Genomic DNA, 22940 nt, shown 5'->3' with positions numbered 1-22940 from the left:
GCTGTTAGATTGCCCTGAAGTGCGAGGCACGACCACTCATGATGGTCTCAACAGTGTCAGAGTATAAGTGGTCTCGCTTCATCTATCTCTATCTATCCCGCTGTGTCCATGTTAGGTGATGGCGTCTTCCTGTCCATTCTCGCTTACTACAGTAAACTGGGTAACAGTGTACAACCGTAACAACTGGTCTAATTATCCCTCGATGCTAACGCCAGGACTATCGCTGATAGCTGTCATCCCTTTTGGAATTGAATGCAATCCACTAGAGGGGATGGGATCAGGACTGAATTTGTTGATGCCTCGCAATAGCCAATGGATGTAATTCCAAATGATTGAATCGATAATGAATCCCTTTATTCAAAATCAATCGTCGGGAGGCATGTATTCACTTGCGAGAACGATTCGCCATCTAGCGGATCATTTTTACTTGAATACACCAGATCTCATTGTTACCCACGGAGTTATCAAACACCGCAATTACTAATTTAATTTGAATTCAAAGTTATGCTCTAGAAAGCCCTATGAGACTTGATCTGTCATCCGTGACCCCGCAATCTACCACCAAACTTCCAAACGCAGATGACTTTCGTTAACCCCCTTTCCACATGATTTTCACAGCAAAGTCAATTAGATGAGATTAGAGGCGCGAGTAATTGGCGATTAATAACGCGTGCAGCGACTGTCAAGAAATAGTTTCGGAAGGGAAGGGGGGGGGGAGAGGGTGGTAAATGAGGATGAGAATGTGGGAAAGGGGGTAAGGGGCAGTCAACAGTGATATAAGCTGCACCTATCGGTGCTGTAATTAGGGCGTAGCCTTAACGGAGCTAGCCCGAGGGGGATATCTCAGAATTACAGGGAAGTGGTGGGGTTAAAGGGCGGGAGGAGGGGGAGGTGGTGAGGGTCTAGAGTTCGCGGAACGATGAACATCCCATCCATCACGGGGCCACGCTTGGCGATTAAGACGGAAGACGTGCATCCCAGTGAATTATCGCCTGTTTCAAGCCGTCTGCAATAATTATGGTGAAAATAGATTGATTTTTAAAGGTTAATACGGAGTTTTCGGGTGGTGAACTGGGGGTCGAGGAGCCCGAAAGTTTGTTTGGGGTATTTTGGAGATTGGCAAATATCAGGCTTTTTTGGACGATGACGTAGCTGGATAGATATCTGGATCTGACCCAGTTCATTGTTATTCATATTTTATTTTGGAATTGGCATTAGGGTATTTTATTCCGGTCGTGTCCAATAATCGACAACACCATATCAGTCAGTTTTATTGAATTATGAGAATTTTTTTTGAATTTCGCGGGCTCCGGCGGAGGCGGCCCTCTGCCGGTATTTTTACTGAGATTATATATTACCAAGATTTACCAAGTTTTCTATCCAGATTAATGAATATTACGTGCTCTATTCAGGACCCTATCAGTTCATATCAAATAAACCTCTCCCTCACACAATTTTCCTACTAAAGAGCCGTGAATGGGCGATGGTAGCTCGCCAATAAGCTGTCAACCAACCCCACTGGAGTCATTCCAAGGTGATCATGTTCGTCCCACCACTTTTTCAAATAGTCTTCACGAAGAATTATGCCAAAAAATTCATTACGTTAATCTTCCCAGACTATTGGCTGCGATTCAGCTGCCGTTTCTTACAATATTCGAAGAATGAAATCCTACGCTCCTTCATTCGGGATATCATCAAGGAGTTCCACTCGCATCAGTGGAAATTATTGAAATATACGGGGCCAATTGCTTGAGCAGAATTTGATCCAAGATTTATGATTCAAGGGTGGTCTATCCACGTTACATTTCAGTTTGGTTACTCTTACCAGGGACTAGGGGGATATTTCCTACCCATTTATTGCTGATATACTGGGGGAGATTAGAGGCACGTGTTACATACACCTATAATAAACGCACGCATATACGAAATACAACCGCAACATTTACGCTGACTTCAGCGTTTAAACGCTTAATTTCTACCCCATAAAATGTGTCGTAGTATATCAAAACTAGGGGCTCCACCATCGTGCACAGGTGTTCAGGTATTTAATCAGCCCCATGTGACAAAAGGAAAATGAAGAATTCTAACTCAGGAGCTTTATTATCTTCTGTAATACCCATTAAAATTCAGAGGTTTTATTATCTCCTGCAACACCCAGTCTGATTATTCCGGAAATTGAGAATTGAATTTTAATTATAATAGAGGGGTCTGGGAATTCCATTCCACCCCTCGATCTCGATTAATTTCAAAAACTACATTGGTGTCGATTTTACCCCATCCTCAGATCAATCCACTGGGGAGGGATGAGCTCAGGACCAAATTTGTACCAAATGAATTAATTGTGAGAAGGACGCGCCATATAGCGGTCGGTTTTCACATAAAGGGAGTAGCTACCGTTTCAGCTACTCCTTCACACTCATGCCCCTATTCGGACCCAATGATCACGACTGATGCATTCACTCGCGAGAATAATCCGCCATCTACCGGAATCCGTACGAAATACAACCGTAACTTTTACGCTGACTTCAGCGTTCAAACGCTCAATTTCTACCCCATTAAATGTGTTGTAATGTGAAAATTAGGCGATGTAAATCGTGCACAAATGTTCAGATATTTAATCAGCCTCGAGTGACAAAAGTGAAATGAACCATTAAAATTCAGAGGTTTTATTATCTCCTGCAACACCCAGCCTGATTATTCCGGAAATTGAGAATTGAATTTTAGTCATAATAGAGGGGTCTGAGAATTTCATTCCACCCCTCGATCCCGATTAATTTCAGAAACTGCATTGGAATCCATTTTACCCCATCCTCCCATCCCCTTTTTGGTCCCTCGGATTCTCAGATATCCCTGGATTAGCGCAATTTCACGCTCGAAAAATTAACTTCTTCGAGATTTCTGATGAAGCCGAGGGAGAACAGAGAGTCGATTTTCAATCCCTCCACCATTTCTAGCGAATCCCTGGAATGGGGATTGAGAGTTTCCAGTGGGCGATGGCTTGTGTGGAATTACAAGGAGCTGGGAGATGTCTGTTTCAGTGGTGTTGGAGATAGTTTGATTTTTCAGGATTTTTTTTTAGCCAAATATATATGCGGAATACTACAAATGAATGTTCGGATCAATACTTGTCGCTTTAACATGCCCAGGAGTTTTTTTTGTTGCTCATAATTTTGAATCGGACGCTGATCATTTGGACTCGCACGTTTTTTCGTTGATGATCCTCGAATCAATCCAGCTCTCGAGATTGCTAAATGGCACTCGCCTTTTCATCTCATAAATATGGGCTCTATTGATGAAATGTACGAAACCACTTGGACTATTCATGCAAATATAATCTACGTCACATTTACCCGGAAAAAAATGATGAATTGAGCAGTTGAACGAAATGAAAAATTAAACTCAATGAGAAAATTATTTAATGAGTTCTCTTTTCAAATTTGTGTTTCATGACATTTCCATCATCTCCGATATTCTAAAGAAATTACCAACTCCCCGGAAATCAACTCACCACTTGCCCAAAAACAAAATAGACGACGAGTTGTAATTTCCGTTATCCAGCAAATTGGAGACTGCGATAATTAATTTTTGATTGAGCATCCAATCGTATCAGAAATTAGATGACCCTCGAAAACACATTTGGAAGAGCCCCTCCCCGAAACTCGTAGTGATTCAATTACCGCAAATTGATCCGGAAATTGTACGAAATTCTTCGTGTAACTTCTGCCCTCGTAGCAGCCCCGAGAATAAAAATGTTGATTCTGTTAAAAAAAAAATTGCACGTCACCATAAATTTTTGTAATCTGCACTCAACGAGCAGGGGTGAAGGAGGAGGGGAAAAAATCATGAGAAAAGTGTTCGCAAAGAAAAGCCTGAAGAATCAAGGGGGTGGAAAGGAAAAAAATGAGAAAGCCCGGGACAACCTGTCGCGTTTAATCATACTAAGTGCCACAGTCAGGCCTTTAGGCCTATCGGATTACTGCCAATCCCCACGAGGGGTGGCACCCATTTACCCTTCAACTACGCTTCGCCCACTAAATTCGACGGATTTTTTATCCCCGCAGAAAAATGTCCCGATTACCTTTAACATTCATAAGCGATATTAAATATTTGTCCCCTGAAATTGATGTGTCCCATTTTTTTCTGTTCCAGGTAAATGTCAATCTCCCATTTAAAACCCGGAAGGACCATTTTTTGTGAGTCAAAGTAATTCATTTCACACAGTGAAACCTACAAAACCTGATGAGAGCCGGTCTTAGATGATAAAGAAAAAACTGGTGCTCTTGAAAATTCATTTTGCTCAGATAATCTCTCTGAAACGACGTTGATGTATCGATAAAAAATTCAGAGGGTTTTCAGGAGTGAGTTTCAAGTTTAAACTTACTTCTTCACCTCATTACTCGGCTTTTTCAGAAAAAAATTGTTCACAAAAAAGTTCAAGTTTTTTCATCCGCGAAAAATTTCCATTCTTCAATGCTCGCAAATGGTTAAATAAACGAAGATGAAATGAGAAAAATTCAATCGGTTTTCTTTTGAATTATTAGAATTATCGAGGGAGAAATGATGAGAAAAATTTGGAACCATTTATTTTCAGATTGTTCTGCTTTTTCATTCTGAAGATATATGTCATTCCGAGGCTGTATAAATTTCAACTCACCACCCTCAGGCGTCATAAGTCGTTCATAATCTAGCATAGGGGTTGGAAAATCATGGCTTGAATGCCTGTACAACATCAAACCCCTTGGCTACCATCTACACAAGTATTACTACACGTATATATGCGGAATGTAGTCAGTTATACTGGCATTTTCCAGCGTCGACTAGCAAACATTAAATGATGCTTGGATTTCCCAAGTGATACCTCCGAGCGCCGATTACCATTTCCCCGAGTGCAAACCAGTACAGTTCTCATTTTGTTTGACATTTTAATGCGAGCCAACTACTTTCAATTAGTATTTAATTCCATTGAAATATTGTTAATAAAATTTGAGTTTTGCGGAAGCAGATATTCAATTCATGGAGGAGTTTCACAAAAAATTTAACCGTAATAGGAGTCCATAATGAAACTTTCTCAGTGAAATTTGATGGAAATTTAGTTTTAGTGTCCGGTTAATAGAGAATGACGACTTGTCTATTGATTTTATGAAAAAAAATTTCAATCGAAAATTTTCCGCCATTTTGAGACCAAGAAAATGCTATATGACTGGTTCTAATATCTCCGTTTTTGGCGGAGATATGCCAAGAAATCTAATAGATCATCATCACACCATTTCAATCACCAAATCTTCCCACCTGAGATAACAAGTGACTAATGCATTTCGCAAAAAAATATTGCGAACAAGATTTTGCGCCCTGTCAATACAAAGAAAATATCATGTGACTCTTCCCGATATCTCTATTCTTGACGAAGTTATCCCAAGAAAAATGATAGTTACATCGTGACACCATTTCAAACATCAAACCTTTCACTTGGAATAACAAGTGACCCATGTATTTCACAAAAAAATGCTTCGAAAAAGATTTTTGCGCCCTGTTAAACCAAAGATAACGTGATGTGACTCGTCCCAATATCTCTATTCTTGAAGAAGTTATGCCAAGAATTCACCTAGAACCTCATCAAACCATCCACATCCAGGAATCTAAAAAACCAGATTCCTGTCACCGAACAAACCTCTCCAGTCCCACGAACTTCCATTTCTGATTCACCAATAAATTTTCGCAGGAATGACTGCAGAACCAGAAAATTTATAGCTCCGAAATCATCAGAAATGTTCTCGGGCATAGGAAATTCATGCGTTGTCCATCACTCAGCTAATACAACGCTGGGCGTCAGAATGTGTTGCCGGCGGCTCGGCGGTTGGTTACCATCCACCCCTACCTCCATCCCTCTAGAGTTCTCTGGGGAGACTGGAGGGGTAGCTTTTCTATATATCCAGGATCCACCTCTCCAACGTTCACTCGCACATTCATGGAATAACCTAGCAAGTTCGTGCGTTCTCCCGGTGGATCGTTGCAACAGTTGGCATTTCCCCGTGGGTGTCGGAGAAAGCGACGTGACGAGAAAAAGAAAGGAGTGAAAAAATTAAATGAATGCATGCAGAAGGAACGAAGAAATTGTTCTGCTGAATTATGAAAGAAACATCGCGAGGAGGTCATAAGATTCCTCGTTTACTTTTTAATTAAGAAAAATGAGAGAAAGATCATTCGGAGTGGCAGACAAAAATTAATTTCGTTTATCAACACACACACTACTAATCCATATAATTCACTACCATTTCGACAAGTTCATGTGATCCGCGTCACCTGGTTTTGGAAACAGCCATGATCATAAAATTGCATAAACTTGGTGGTTTTAGTGCTCCCACAAACCTTTACTGGTAGCTAATCTATAGGTGAATCTATCGCTAATCCTCTGAAGATTTACTATATCGTAAACACCATGTGGCAGGCTCCCAGCGTGTTACTAACGTTGGGAGTTTGTTAATCTGCACGACCTAAGTACCATTACAACAAAGTAGAAACTTCGATTGTTGGCTGCTGTGTTGAACAACAGACCAGAAAATTACAAAACAAAGATACAAAAAAAATCATAAACACGGATAAGTCTGGATGAGGAGGATAAGTGGAGAAGTGACGGGCATGTACTCAGCAAAACGAAAAATGTGAGTGTGAAGAGATGAAAGAAAATGGCGAGAGAAAAGACACCGCACGACACTTTCCTAACTTCATTGTTGGTTGACAATTGAAGTAACATGCAGCATAAGCAGAAATGAGGAAAACACCGATGGAAGTACAAATTCCGGGCGTTATTGAGCTCGGGAGATTTTCCAATCACGATCACTATCTTCTGATGCAATGAACATACCAGTCATGGCTAGAAAATCTCCACTGTTTTGCAGGAGGGAACATTATATATTTTCTGAGGATTAAATGAGAAGAATCAACGCCTTCTAATGAATAATTTCCTGTGCACATCGCGACTTTTTTCCTGAAAAAATAGCTAAGGTATATATTTTACAAAAAAATGTTTCAAGCAAAAAAGTTGCGTTTTTGCAAGGCAAAGAAAATGCGACCTGATTTTTCTGAATATCTCAATTTTTGATCAAGTTATGCCAAGATATTTGCCCCCGGCATAATCGCATCGTTCCGATCACCATTTTTCTCCCTCTGAATATCCATTCCCATTCAGCACTACTCCTCCAACATATTGGAAGATTGAATCTACAAACTTCTCCATAACATTTTCTTTCTATAACCCCTGTGTTCCACCTACATGACATTCAATATCGTTAAATTTCAATGTACAAAGTCAAATGGATGAAAGCGTGTCTCATGAAACTCAGTCAATTTGATATTTCAAGTGTGACGACGACTGTATGGATATTAGATACCACGGGAATCCCTCGCACACAGCCCGGCAGTTACTGTGAATGTCAAAAGGCATTGCATAGCACTGAAGTACCAGTGGGTGTGTCTTAGAATCCCAATCTCGACGGAAACGCGTATTACCCTCGACGGGATGAGGTGGGGGGGGGGGAGAGAAATGGCGTGAGAGCGCCTAGTGCAGAGGGAGGCAGTATAAGATACGACGACGAAGATGTCGACGACATCTCAGTAAACTGACATTTAATCGTCGACATTTTCGCCGCAGGACAAATGAATGACACAGCAATACATATCCCCGAGTATTTATCTGTCTTTGAATATACGACTGTATTCTCACCAAATATACGTGTAATATAGATGTGGCGAATAAAGTATGAGTGCCAAAGGACAGACCGTCCTCAAGAGGGACAAAATCAGTTTTTGGAGAAATTTGAAATTCCTGTATTTATGCGTTTGCGTGAATGGCAAATTTAATTCATTTGAAAAGTTGAGAACGATGCTGGAGGAGTGACGTCAGTGGTGATGGAAATGGGGATTAGCATACCGGATAATTCAACTAGTATAAGAACTCCCGAGTTTGCCAATTTTACATGAAAATAATTCATCGAAATTGTAGAAATCTTCGGCACAATTTCAGTTCTCCCTCGAGATATCAATTTCAACTCAAAAAGCTGATGGGCCGATTTATCTGCGAATTAAATTCCCAATTTTTTCTTTTTTGTTTTAATGGAAAAAAAATCCGAGACCAACTAAAAACGCTCCAAAAAATATAGAAAAGAGCATGAGAAATCGATCCGCAGTAGCCAGTGCATTGCATGCATGGGAACGTACGAGTACTATTACAAAAAAATGTAAAAAAAATGGTCCGAGTTAATTAGTTTATCCTACCTTGTTCCTGGGGAGCTTGGAAAATAATTAGTCTCCTCTTTAAAATTCAACGTTCGGGTTTTTCCTCCCTTCACTACCTGCACACTCTGCATCCTATTACGCTGCGTTTTCGGAAGCTTCACGTGAATTAATCTGGCACGATAATTATACTAATTCCCGTGAAACTTGACTCGTCCATGGGATTTTCAAAAATTTGATTGATTCAGTAAAACGAATTTGAAGACCTCAAATTAATTGTTCAAACTACTCCGAAATGCTCTCCGCAGTGGAGAAAAATAACAACTGAGATCATAAATCACCGCAATGCATGACTGTTACTAATTACTACCATCAACGTAGAGACCATAGGGGATAGGGGATAACCCAGAATATAACGTGGAAAAAGTATATTTGCCGAAAAAACCCTTGAACTTTTCCCTATAAGTGGAGGCACCCGGAGAAAGAAAATAAAACGGCAATTTTTCATTGCGGACAATCTGCCGAGTTTCATCAATTCCATTTCACCCTGTGGCGAAAGTTAATTGACGATCTCTCTCCTCCACACCAGTCGTCCTTCCACTCTCTTTCTCCTGTACCAGAGTTAATTGAACGAGTTTTCTTGATAGCACCAATCAGTCTCCCCGAATTCATCTGTTCTCCTCTCCCTTGTGGCGTAATTATTTTGTAATTGTGACAATCTCATACTCAATGTGTTGAATCCCACAGTGTGATTAATTGTTACGTTGAGATGAATTGAATTGCAAGTACATGAAACAAATGTCCAAAACCGGACATGATTGTTCTGTTATAACAGAGATGTGAAGGGAGAGAGGCCGAACTGGCATTGATTCGGTGGGCAATTAAGCTCGGATTACAACCGGATAGGCTGCTTTATGTGCCCCGGGGACCAAATGGATACACATTGCTGAGATTACAGCGTTACGCTTTAACCCATATAGGCTAATCCAAATGCGCCTTGCTGATCTCTTGGGATCAGTTACGTCTTTCTACCGCGATACATAATTCAATTCTATTATAATAATTGAGTCAAAGATATCAATTGCAGCCACAGAATGCGATCTAAGTGATCATTACAGCGGATGCTCACAATTCCGCTCACAAAAAAGGATCAACTCAGAAGGAAATTAAATTCATTGAGTCAAATATTCATTGAATGTTATTCATTGAATAATACGGACCACTTATGATCATTCACCAGAGGAACAACTATCAGTAAATTGCAAGAGCCATAGCCAAATGAAACGCTCACAATTCTGCTCACAAAAAAAACAATCGACTCAGAACCGAATTTTAATCAATAGAGGGAAATATTATCAACAGAAAATGGACGCTAGTCCTCCATACGCCTTCATTATCATCAACAACAAGCTGTAGAATTCCCAACCAAACATTCTACTCGCAATTCTGTTCACGGGAAGAATCACTTCACCCCAAAGTTTGAATTGACCATCAAAAATAACTCGATATTGAAAAGAAATTAAATAACTTGAAACTTTTTTTCCCCAGCTGTATTCTCAAAGCAAGTGCACTAATGTCCCCACGCTGCTCGAGGTTTACGCTATTTTTGTGCACTTAACCTCCCTTTTATAGCCCTCCTAAAAACTCAATACTGCCCCAAGCATTGAATTTAAAATTTTCGCTGCCTGTTCACTCCTCCCCAAGAGAATTGAGAAAAAAAATACAGACGTTAAAAATTTTTCTCATTCTTACATATGCGCGCGTGGCCGTTGGATCAAGAAGCGAGTAGAAGTTTCATAATGTAGAAATGTAAAAAAAGACGTAATATCAGTAGTATTGTGACTATCTCCCTGAGTTAACAGAAGAGAATGAGATAAAGCAGGAGAGAAGATGGCTTTGGCGGCAGGAGAGAGATGGGTTTATTCTCTTTCTACTTTCTTCACTATAGCCCAATGCGATATAAAACTTGTCTCGTAAATCAAAGTGCGCCCGTGGCACACAGTCACATTGCCTGGAATACACATATATTTTATTGTTTCATAATAAAACTTTGGCGACTGTTGCTTTTTTACTCGATATCGCTGGGCGTAACCTGGTCTTCACTAATGTTCAAAAGAGGCAAGCAAACTTTTCTTTTTTCTTCACCCAAAGACATCGTAGAGAATGATGTTATACGCTGTTACAGCGAGACATCGTCTTCATGGAAACAGACCTTTACGATCTTACAAATCCGGCGAAAAGACACTATAGACTTCAACCCCTTTTTTCTCAATTCTGTCTTATGTACCCTTTTTGCTCGTTCTGGTCCTCTCTCCACTGCTCGTTGAAAGTTTCACTGAGCGACTTATTCTCGATCGGCTCATTAAAAAAAAAAAAAGAAATGACAGAGAGAATGAGTGAGAGGAAGAGGCAAAAGTTATCGGAGAAACGTCCTGGGAATTCTCAGTCGATCCAATGATGAAAATCCCATGAATATACCCTATCTCGTGAAGCTTTCTGCGTCATTGATATTGACGCGCATACATCAGAGTCTATTACCATATTGAGTCTCCTTTTTCTCAGGAGATGTAATAGCTGGAAAGTGGAAAACTGAAGAATCTAGTTTGTGTCGTCATCGAGATGTCTTGAAAATCCACAATCGTTATAGCGGATGCTGAGAATCCCGCTCACAAAAAAACATTCACTCAGAATGAAAATAAATTCATTGAGTCAAATGTTGACGATCACAGATATCATCAGGCGTACCTTATGATCATTTATCATCAACACCGCAATGAACCATAGAAATCACAGCCAAGCCAGATGCTCACCATTTTGCTCACAAAAAAAGCATCTACTCAGAAGGAAGTTTCAATCGATCGAGACAAATATCATCAATGAAAATTTATACTAGTCCTGGAAATTCAATTTTACATCAATACACAATCCCATGAAGCCTTTTATATTATCGATAACCAAAATGTCTTGAGAATCCGTCCTAATCGCTCTATCATAGCTGTCTATAATTGGCGGGAAAATATGCTCATGCCCTTTCACCCTTTCGCCTCACACATTGTTGAACACCATCACCCCTCCAACTCCACCTTTTCATCTATATAATTGCAGCGTAAACATTTCCCAGTGCAACGGTTTTCGCTGATTGCGAGACTCATTATCATGGTAAAACAGAGCTCCCAATTTCTCGAGATTTTCGACAACGAAAATTCACGGGAGAATTTCCTAGTTCTCTCCGTTCGTTGATTAAACAACGACTCATTATGACTAGTCGTAATCAGCAGATACGAGTCGTGAAGTTCCCGAGAATACATCAAACATGAAAAAAAAAACTTGTGATAATGTAAGGGCGCGTTGACAAACGACTTCTGGAAATCATCAACGTGAAGAAGTTACCGAATGGGTACCGCCCAACTTTGTGATAATAAATCGTAGCAATTTCCCGCCACAAGTGCACAGAGCGCAAAGGGTGTAGGGGGTGGGGGTCAAAACCGCGTGGCGTACATACGGAATAGTTCGTTCCTGACAAATACGATACATGTATCCACTTCTCTTGGATATGGGCAATACTCTCGCCTCACTCGTGTGTATGTGTGTGGTGTGGCGAAATGGGAAGCGAAAACCAGTTGAGTGCAGGGCGGGACAGGGGTGAATTGCGAGAGGGAGAGAGAGGGAGAGAAAGTGAGTGAGAGGAGGAGACGGAGACTGAAGAGGCAGTGAATTCACTGGGTTGGATGGCAATGGGGCTTGCTTCATCCCCTAAATGAGGGGCCGAGTAGAGAGGCGAAGCGGTCTCGGGGCTCTTGGTGAAATGATGGTTACCTCTAATAGAGAGGGATTCCGTTCAATTATATCTTATGGCGCTATTCCAGACTGTAACAGCCAACTTCATATGATTTCTAGTGAAGAAAAAAAACATCATACCGGAGAGGAAAATCCTCCAATCTTGAATTCTCAATCATGTCTGATTAAGGTCATCTGGAGTGATGAGGGTGAATTGCGTGGAGATTTAATCCCCTGATGTCATAATGAAGTGATGAAACCGCGGCAAAATTTCTGGTAATTGATACAAAGAATGAAACGTTGTTTGGACTCACTGGAAATTATCGTGAATCATTATTATTTTGGCTTCAACGACGAATTATGCAAATGCCACAGGAAATTCGACCACACATCACAGTGGCATCAACAGTTTGCTGGAAATTTCCGTTAAAGTTTAACCTCAATTCAGAAACATCTGCACAGATGATATCATAAAACTGTTGCAGAGACATCTGGCGAATAACCGCTTGCCTAATCTATCGTAAGAGATTCATCCCACTTCATCTCGCAATTTTATTCCTCAGTGAGAAATTTTCTACCCCCAGTGATGAAGAAAGAAGAAACTCATTTGGATTTCTCGTCTTGATTACGACAAGATGATTTTTGTAGAAAGTTTCTGCGAAACGTGAAATAGCAATGGCTTCCCTGACTTTCTTCTTTAAAATTGGATTGGAAAAAAGAAAACCGACCAGTGTGAAGACTGGTAAAGTTGGTAATTAACTGATTCACTAATTGATTCCTGCATTTGTATGCAGCATTGCACTTGATGAAAATGAAAGGGAATGGGGAAAGGGCAATTCATGAGGACAGAGATAGTTCAATGCGATGAGACGGTTGTAACGATGGAATGCGGTAGGGATGAAATCAAAAGGGCTGAGGAGAGAAGGAGTGAAGAGGGGGCTTGGATGTATGCAGGGGACGCGTTTGTCACCCCCACGGGGGATTCAACTCGATCCACTGTAATTAGTCACTCACGCTCGTTCGCCAACGCCGTCTACGGTAATTAATTGATCGCTAGCCATTATCGACGCCAGTTGCCACTGGGGAGTGAGTGAGCGAGGAAAAACTAACCCCCGCGTCCCTGAATTCTGACATTGAGAAGCCACATTATTATTTTTTCTCTTGGTAAATAACAATCAATATTTCATCGTGAAATCATTGAACTGTGAAAATTATTGCCGACTCGAGATCCGGCGGTAATTGACTAACTGGGGTAAAAGTTTGTTGAAAAGTTTCCTCCCTCGTTCACTCCTTCTTTATCGGATGTTTCAGTCTTTCGCGATCGGGCGATACGAATTAACATCTCGACTTGGCGATTTGCATCTCAAACTTTATTTCACTTTTTCATTTTGCTCAAGTTATCCGCGAGTGTTACGATTTATTGGTGACGGTTTTATGGGGCTTTTTTTGTTTATCTTAGAATCTAAGTTCTGGGTCTTGAGAATTAAGTATTGTGTGGAAGAAGTGAATGAGAGTTGTGCCATGTATCAAGTACGTATGCTGTGTGCTTGCATCAAGTACTTGTCTAAAGTACTCGTACTTGCACCGAATATACGCGTCTAAACAGTACTTGTTGTACTTCCTGTACTTAATGGGATTCAAGTACTTCATGTACTTCAAACACTTTAAATACTTCAAGAACTACTTCAACTACTTAATACTTGATAGTTTTACTACTTGGTAGTTCTTTAACTACTTCATGTGGTTCAAGTAGTTTATATTCTTCAAATACTTCAAGTATTTGATTCGATACAGATCTACCTTTCACATCCTTGAAATCTTACTACCACACTACCTCCCCCACTCCCCCTCAATTTCACCCAATTATCACAAATCAGATGAAATCAAAACATACATCTGACTCTCTGTCCCCACAGCATGACCCATCACAACGGTGCCTCCTTCACTGTCAATACCCCACGAGAATGAGCACTGACTTGACATCACCCTATACTGCTTGTGAAAGTTTTAAGTCGCCTCGTAAAACTAGGTAGTAGTAATGGTTATTACTGGTCAGCCATGAGGGGTAGATAGTGGGAGGAGTGGCGAGCCACAGGACAGGAAGTTAGTAGCCAATAAAGGGTCCAGCCGCGTAACTGCTGCTCGTAGACCTCGAGTTACTTCCTCCCATGGGGTTCCGCACTGAGTGGATCCAGGGGGTGGACGACGGGAACGGGGGTGGACAACAGTGACTGTACAGAGAGGAGCCTCAAGTCCAGTGGCACTGCGTCATTTGACATTCGCATAATCGATTAATACCGTAACCCCCCTCCCCCCCCCACCCATCACCCCATATCTGTTCAAGAAGACACGTAGTGGGAATACTAATATCCTGTCTGACCATTTCCTAGTAACAATCTACTTAACAACTAGTATGCACGCCTGCGCAGTCATTAATGTTTCAATGGTAATAGCCAGGGCTACAATACGTGAGAGCCCGTTGGGTGAGGGGAAGGGGAGGGGGCGGAATAGTTTCAACTGCAGGTGGAGAGGAGATCAAGTAAAGATATGATGCCAGAGGGATGAGGCGATCAACTTGTTGATTTACGGTTTGGTCCTACTATCTGGCCGGGGAGGGGGTGGGGTCTGACCAGTGGGTTACCTTCACTACTTAATGGAATCATGCGAATGCCTTGGCTGCAATGAAAATGCATGCAACCTGGAGGGGGCGGCGGGTAGGTGGGGGGGATAGTAGTCAAGGTGAGGGGTTGTAACAACCCCTTTGAGACTCGTGACGCGTGTCCCCGTGAAATGAAGCAATCGAGTTTATCGGGAAGTGGTAGGGTTTTGGATTATTCAGGGCGATCTTGATATGGAGTCGTATGGTAGAAGAGTTATCAATTATTTTTGGATGTTATTGGGAAAGGGGGAGCTTGCACGAAGTATTTGCAGATGAGTGGAGTTGCTTGATTCGAGTGCTTGCAAGCACAAATGTTGTGGAGATGTACTTTTGCAAGCACATGTGCTTTCGAATAGTACTTTGGGCAAGAACATGTACTTGAAGCAGTACTTTGTGCAAGCACAAGGACTTTTATCAAGTACTTGATACAAGTACAACTACTCATCATCTCCATGAATGTCGAATGTATAAGTTTCCGATCCTTACAAAAAATGTGAGGAATGTATTAACAATTCCATATTAGATAAAATTGAATTGTTATAATATATGAAACATTTCATCACCGTCATGTCCAAAGCCAGTCATAAATTGTTCTCAACATTTTGTCTAAAAACCCATTCACAAGTATATCAGTAGTATTAAGTGTTCAGGTTAAGGGTGCCATTACGGTGCGATATTTAACGAGGAATTATCTAAAAGAGTATGGGTAGAATTGAAGTGCAGGAGGGGGCGGGGGAGGGAGGGAGGAGGGCTTAATCTGAGCTTTTGCCGCATTATCTCGGGAAGCCCTGGGCTGCACTACTGATCGTAGTTGGGCGCCGGTTGAAGCTGACTCAGTTTCACCGGTAATCCGGTGGCCACCCCCACCTCCCCCTCCCCGCTTCCACCCCCACCACCCAATGATCCCCTACTTGTTTTCACTATCGCCGGAAACGGAACTCGAAACTATCGCGGACCATCGAGCGATTGTGAGCATTAACGATTTTTCCCGGGCCTTTTTATTTCCATGAAAATCGTATTCGACGTTTTTTTTAGATTTCAGTAATGTGTTTTGATGAATTTCCGGCATCAAAGGGGAAGTTATGAGGGGCAAAAATGGGTAATATGGAGTGTAAGTGCGCGGTACATTTCCACATTCAGGGGTTGGAAAAAAAAAATTTTAGCACTTTGAACCGACTCGTCTACTTCGGCAGAAAAAATTTCTCTCAAACTCTTTTCGAATAAAAAAATTTTAACATGACCCATTGCAGTTGAAATGTGAAATGTCGAAGGATGCAGGGCCATTTTAAGGCGTGTTTTCAACACTGGAGGGTATTTACAAGTGGGTGAAAGGTCGACACTTTTTGCGACATATTTTTACTTCTGATAAATTAATATCTATAATTTTTACTGTTGTCAGTTTTCAATTAATATCTCGGAATCTAAGGCAGATAGCAAAATTCTTGTCATGATCTTTTTTATAGAGCGAATTGAGAGCTACGAAAGAGGCTTTTACCAAAATTTCGTTGCATCTCCCTTCGATTCGGAGCTATTCCTCAAAAACTCAGGTAAGAGTTACGTCGATTTGATTCGTTTTACCGCTTCGCTACTGAGTTAGCGACTCAATACATGCTCAAATACTATCACTCAGTCATTTCCCTTTTTCTCTTAAAAAACACACCCTAGAGGTTCGAATGTAATAAACAATACAGCACAATATGCGAGGGAAATTTTTTCACAGCATCGAGTGGTGAAATGTGTCAATGAGAACAAAAAAAAAGAAATGAAGAGTCGTAAAAAATTACAGGTACCCCGTGCAATCATGGAGCGGCTGCTGTCCACATTTTTTTTTTAATTTTATTATTTCGAACTGAAGGGAGAAAAAAATGCAGCCTTAATATCGAACAAACTCTGGGTGGCCAGATTAATTTTTCTAACGAAGCCCGGTGGCAAAAAAGTTTTGCGCGATTTGCATTTTTACCACGAATTAAAAGTAGAAGCGAAAGAGAGTGAGAGAGAGGGAGGGGAGAGGGAGTGGGAATAAAAAATTGTGAATACGTAAGGGGCAAAAAGGGGGGGGGGGAAGTTGCCTGGAGGTTATGTGGGACGATTCAGCCGTGGGAGAAATAAAGGTGGGAGATGGAGAGGAAATAAAGTATGACGGGTGGAGGAAATTTCTGGAGGCCAGATGAAGGGGATGAGAGAAGAACAAAAAGAAGCATGAGAAACTGGAAAAAAAAAGAACCAGGGGGAATATAAACTGACGCAGCACTGTACGGGTAATTTTACACCGCACTTATAAGGATCATTGAGGGAGCCTCTGGGTTAAGAGGATATATAAGAGAAGATGTGACAGGATGAGAGATAAAATGAACATTTTGGTGTTCATCTTATCCGTTTTTATTGAAATGAGAGCAGCTGGTGACTGGAGGGCTGACTGTGCACGATTTTTTTTCCACTGGTGAAATAGAAAAAATGAATTTTTCCAGTTAAATAAGGGGCTTGACACTCTGCCCCTGGTGACCCTTGTGCATGTCTCATCCCAATTCTCCTTGATATTAACCAGGATTATATGGACTCGCCCCTCAAGAACGAGTCATTCCGTAAATCTGGGGTTGTGAAATAATAAGAAAACCTTGGGTATTAGAATATTCAAATTTTTCCGATGTTTTTATCCGGTAGATTCGGCCCCTCTTTGTGGGAATCTCCGTGAGGAAGAAGGAAAAAGTCTTATTGAGTCAACGAAATTGAATTGTACAGCCGGTTGCCTTGGCAGACATTCCTGTTACTCGGATATTTGTTTTTCCAGTTAAATTTTATCGCGATGTTTGCGGATTTGTGAACAGCAAAGAAATCCCCAACTTTTTTTACCGGACAAATGGATGGTATTATTTTAGAAAAGCAGCCTCAATCCTCTGTTGATGTGCTCTAGATTCCATTTAGTATTTAATACTCTACTCAAAAGAACAACATTAATTAAATATCAGTCACAATGAGCTGAAAGTACGTACAAAATCCTCTTACAGAGGTAGAGAACATCGGAAGCACCGAGTCCTCCGTAAATGACATGAACTTCAAACTGGACGTCTTTACAGACTTTGTACTTAAAGTAATCACCACCGTTGCACTCGAGTCTATTCCCATCACTACAAGAAACTGTAATGAACGAGTTTTCAGTTGTGGGAGAAAAGATGGTGTGGGTGACGAAATGATGTCGTTTGACCTCAATATTTTTTAAAATTTATGCCATCAAGACGCCATGATTCCAGAAACGCGAACCAAAATTTTCAATATATTCATCCACTCCTGAAACTCCACCTCAAGTTGCATAATCTTTTCGTATATAAGCAACGAAGCGCACGAGAAACTCAAGATATACTAAATTTTCTCGGGAGGTTATCACGGGCGACATCACCCGGATATTTCATAAACTCAGTCAAGCCGTTTTTGGACTTTTGAGTTGCAAAATTTCTCCACCGAGTAATGTGGATTTAAGAAGTAACAGTGGACTAAGCGGAAGCCTAGATTAATATCATCCACAGTGAGCATTGAAAAGTTTTTAATAACCCTTAATTCTTGATGAAGTTACCTCACCGAGTCACTGAGAAAATAGTTTCAGCCATATAAGCTGATGGAATGAGGAAATTGTGGTAGTTAGTCTTCTTCAAGTGATGCCAAGATTTCAGGCAAGAAAGCCGATTAAGTATTTTCAGTGGGTGCTCTCCCACTCGAATTCAAGCCAAAACTTTTCGTCCCAATATCGAGTTAAGTACCTCGCGGTTTATGATTTTGCGCTGATATGACTCATCAGACCGATGTATATCTGGATGTGATGAGGCAAAACTTCCATTCCAATCCTAATTAAGTCACTGAATACTCTTTTCGAGATTCACTGAAATTTATCATAAAGCTTCTGCCCTGAATTCATCATTTCACAGGAATGACTTTCGATTAACGTTTATTTATTGGGATTATTTGAACGCTTTGTTTCATTATCAGCTTCGCATAATACGAAATCATTCATCAGGTCGATTTAAATAATACGAGATTTAATCGTTTGTCACAATAGTCATTTGGGTCGGGTCAACTGTTGATTACGCTTGGTATCTGTTGATCGTAGAGATTTCATGTTTAATTCATTTGAACTGATGACTAATGTTTTTTCATGTTTTTTGATTGCAGGTTTTGGCTTCGTCACATTTCAGAGTGAGGACGTTGTTGACAAAGTTTGCGAGATTCACTTCCACGAGATAAACAACAAAATGGTGAGTTGTATTTCCCAATTATGTAAAACAGTCAGGTCTAGCTTGAGACTCCATTGATGATCCTCCTCTACCTCTGTCCTACCTGCATGAGTAGATCACGTTAACAGCATTCTCAATTTACCAACCCGACAAGGCAAGGGACAACCCTGTCCTCCCCCAAAATTAAAGATCTCGACAAGACGACAAGACACTATTTACCAAGTTCCACCGCAATGGAAGGGGAATTCGGAAAGCTGATGGCAGTGGTAGAAGACCAACAAGAGATGAACGGAATTAATTTACCGGATAATCGAGGCAGAGTCCAAGCTTCACATTGGCTATTTGTATTTGACACACATGCCACCCGCTGGTCTACTCCGAGTCATTCTTGGGAAATATTTGAACTCGAAAGTAGAGATTTCCCTGTCTCTTGGAGATCAGGAACAATTGTGAAAGTTAGAAGTCCTTTGAACAGCATCCGCTGTATTTGATCCTGTCCAAGATGAGAATTGCATGGATCACACAGCATTTAGATTACAACCAAAATGATTGATCAACTTATCAACCCTCAAGCCTCTCCAACAACACCAGACTGTTGACGAAAGCCCTGACCAATTCTCCTTCTGCTTTCAGGTTGAATGCAAGAAAGCACAGCCAAAAGAAGTTATGCTCCCCGCAAATTTGGCGAAGACGCGAGCGGCTGGTCGAGGTGCATACGGTGAGTTGGTGATGGTTGCGACACCCCCCACCACCTATCGTTACGCGCCGTATCCCTTGCCATCAGCCGCAAGTGCTGCTGCACCGCATCATCTTTTAACTCCAATTGTAGCAACAACACCAAGTACAGCTGCATATCAATATGCAGCACCACCAACAGCATCAGCTGTTTATGATGTCAAAAGAGCACTCGCTGCAGCAGCAGCTGCTGCTGCATACAGACCCCATCCAGCAGCTGCTGCTGCTGCTGCCGCTTCACGTGCAGCAACATTGAGTTACTCAATGAGCGATTTGCTTGGTGTTCAGGGACTAGATATGGGAACTGTTTACCATCCGATACCAACAATCGGTCTATGACCCACGATACTGACGCCACTGTCACGACCACAGTAATGACAAGTGACGGGTGAAACCATTTCATTTAGGCTTTGTTATGGTTATTTGGATACTTGACTGATACGTGACCAACGAACATTCCAGACAATTTGGTGATATTATTGGTTCATTTGGTTTTTGATGAAGGGTACAGTACGAAAGATGCAAATTTGAGACTGTTCAATGCGATGTTCAGGAACACTGTGATCGTAGTGACAATTTTTAGGTGGACCGCGTGGTAATTCAGGTGAAGTTGACATGATTCAGGACTAGGGACAAGTCTATGGTGGCAGGACTTACCCGACAAGATTCATTCTAATCTAATCAACCATTCACTGCTCTCCTAAACCTTTCCAAAACCTGATCATGTTCAACCTCAGCTGACCAGCCTATCGCTGTTATGTTAGAAAATTAGAAAACAAAGAGTAGATTTTTCTTTACCAACTGAGGCCTCAATATATTCCACAGTAGATGAATCCAGGAAAGCCTGAAAATAATGGAACCGAGAAGTAAAAAAAATTCTAAGACTGGTAGTGAATATATTTCCTTAGGCGGTCAGAACCCGAGTAGAATATGGTAGACAATAACAAAGTGTTCAAAAAAGAAAACGATTATAATAGAACTAGTGTGAGAAAGAGAGATAAAAAAAAAATAACGGGAATTACGTTTCGAAGTTGCTCAATACCTTGCGCTATCGTCGGGAACTAGGGTTCGAGTGTAGGATCCAATGAATATAAATTCAAACCGGTATGGGTATATGGGCCATCGAAGACTCTTGGACGATTTATTATCGAACCACGGTGTGAATCGGTAACGACGGGAAATATACTAGTGAATCTCACCCGTTCTACCCCCCCCCCTCTCCCCCTCCCTATCGGCCCACCGATCCACCCGTTATTCCCCTTGATAGAACTCCAACGAGGAGGGAAAGAAGGATAATAACTATGCCAGCTACGAAGTACCTAATTCAGTTTCACCGTAAGCCCACCGGCTATATCGAATAATTAAGTTCCGGCGTCTATCACAATTACCGCTAAAAGCACTTCAATTAAAATCCTATGGAACTTAATGCCTTCAGCCAGCGAAGCGTGTCCGTGGGGGTGGTTGGTTGGTGGCAACTACTGGGTTCTAAAAAAATGAGGGGTTGATGGGGGGTCGTTCAAGTATTATGTAAAGATATTTTTTGGAAATTTGGCAAATGTTTGGAAGGGAGGTTGGCTTTTGAGGATCAAACGTTCTTGAAAATCCAACAACTTTAGAAGGGAATGAAAACTGACCCTGGAATAGCTCCGGGCGTTTAGACACTCGACTGTTTTCCCGGCGATATCAAGCGAATGAATTGGAATTCAATTTTTTGAAACAGCCCAGTGGCCTAAAATCGTCAATTTTCTGTAGATGTAGATCGTAGATTGATAGGTGATGAAAAAATCAACGAAAGTTCAACAGTCAATCCTTAGACGACAGGTCAAAAAGACAGCTTTATTTGCTAGACTGACAATGACCGGACGACTCACAAGGGGAATTAATTTAAACGCTATGATGTTTTTCGTCAACTGGAAAAGTAATAAAAGATGATGCGAGTGCATGTGGCTAATATTCGCGATAACCGACGCGCGTCGTTTTTTTTCAATATTTTTTGCTATAACTTCATGAAATTTCATAATATCAGAGGAATAATGATAAAAAAATTATTAATAACGTATTTATTAAGAGAAGACGGTGAAAAATCGTATATAAAATATATTAAAACGTGATTAATTATACACCCAAAATCTATATCTACAACGATGTATATATCAATTATCAAATGATATATCATTAATGCTTTAAAAGGACTTATAATCAAACGTACCTTGAAACTGAATAATTCCATTTTTCTAGATTACGTCAAAATATATTCAAACAAATTATATATTAAAATAATAAATTCTATATGATATATTGTTTTTTACCATTGAAAAGCCAAAATAGCATTTGATATTGAATATTGGATATATTTTATGAAAAAAAATTCCATTAGCTCAAATTTCCGTACTTATATTATTTCTTCATTTTCCATTTTTGTTTTCTGTAATAGTCACTATCTATATTTCGTGAGGCATAATTAATTTAGGCTATAGGTAAATACTTGTGTCACACTAGATTAATATTGAAGAAGAATTCTACAACTTCTGAAGTATAATGATGAAAATATAAGATAATATCAATGTGAAAATATAATAATTTACTCTAGGCAATACCTACCTTAGGAGTCTAATAACTAGTTAGATTCTATATAATGATATTGATTTCTTTTGCCAACTGTATACGTTCCTATTATTGATATTAAATATTATATATTTACCTAGCGGAATAGATTTGATGAAGAGACGTATTAAATACAGTTATTAGAATTAGCATAATGTCATTAAAATCATTCTTCATGGAAGTGCCAATAATAGTGAATAATAATTATCCAATGATATGTCCTTCCATTGAGAACGAGTGGCTGATCTACGTATTACTATAATAATAATATTAACGATTTATCGCCAAAGAAATATATCAGCCGCACTATATTAGTCACAGAATATACCTCCTAGCGGGTATAAATTATACAATATATCATGTTCGTATACCCGTAAATTTGTCACCTTCAACCTTTTAATTGTTTCGTGGTAATAATTAACAAAACCAGAAAAAAAACTATTAAGCCTATTTGTATTTGAGAATTACGTACCTTATGATATTATTAATGCGTGAGACGTGTGCCCTAGAAAGTACATATGCCCGTGAGGCTCATCACAGTCAGTTTCGTAAGTAGAACCAGATAAATCTATCAGGTTTTCTTTTTCATATCTTTATTTTTATCCTGAGTTTTTTGTATTATAACTGATGGGCCGGATTTTGATCATAACGTGAATATAATCACTGCACTTGAGTATTCCCAACAGTGAATTTACATTCATCGAGATTTTTTT

The 22940-nt window shown here is 40.3% G+C and overlaps 1 protein-coding gene across 3 annotated transcripts in view; it reads left to right on the top strand.

Moving 5' to 3' along the window:
- Nucleotides 1–22940, top strand: part of LOC107043729 (RNA-binding protein Musashi homolog Rbp6) — a 385155-nt gene that overhangs the window by 338468 nt on the left and 23747 nt on the right. For all 3 annotated transcript variants that reach the window (XM_015265333.1, XM_015265331.1, XM_015265332.1), the window contains exons 8-9: nucleotides 18827–18909; nucleotides 19522–19606. In XM_015265333.1, coding sequence (XP_015120819.1) covers nucleotides 18827–18909; nucleotides 19522–19606 — 168 coding nt within the window. The remainder of the gene's footprint in view (nucleotides 1–18826; nucleotides 18910–19521; nucleotides 19607–22940) is intronic.

The sequence above is a fragment of the Diachasma alloeum genome, unplaced genomic scaffold (genome assembly GCF_001412515.2).
Source record: "Diachasma alloeum isolate Michigan unplaced genomic scaffold, Dall2.0 Dall_scaffold_00622, whole genome shotgun sequence".
Lineage (NCBI taxonomy): Eukaryota > Metazoa > Arthropoda > Insecta > Hymenoptera > Braconidae > Diachasma > Diachasma alloeum.
Note: the sequence above shows the minus strand (reverse complement) of the source record. Positions and strands in the feature narration are given on the sequence as shown.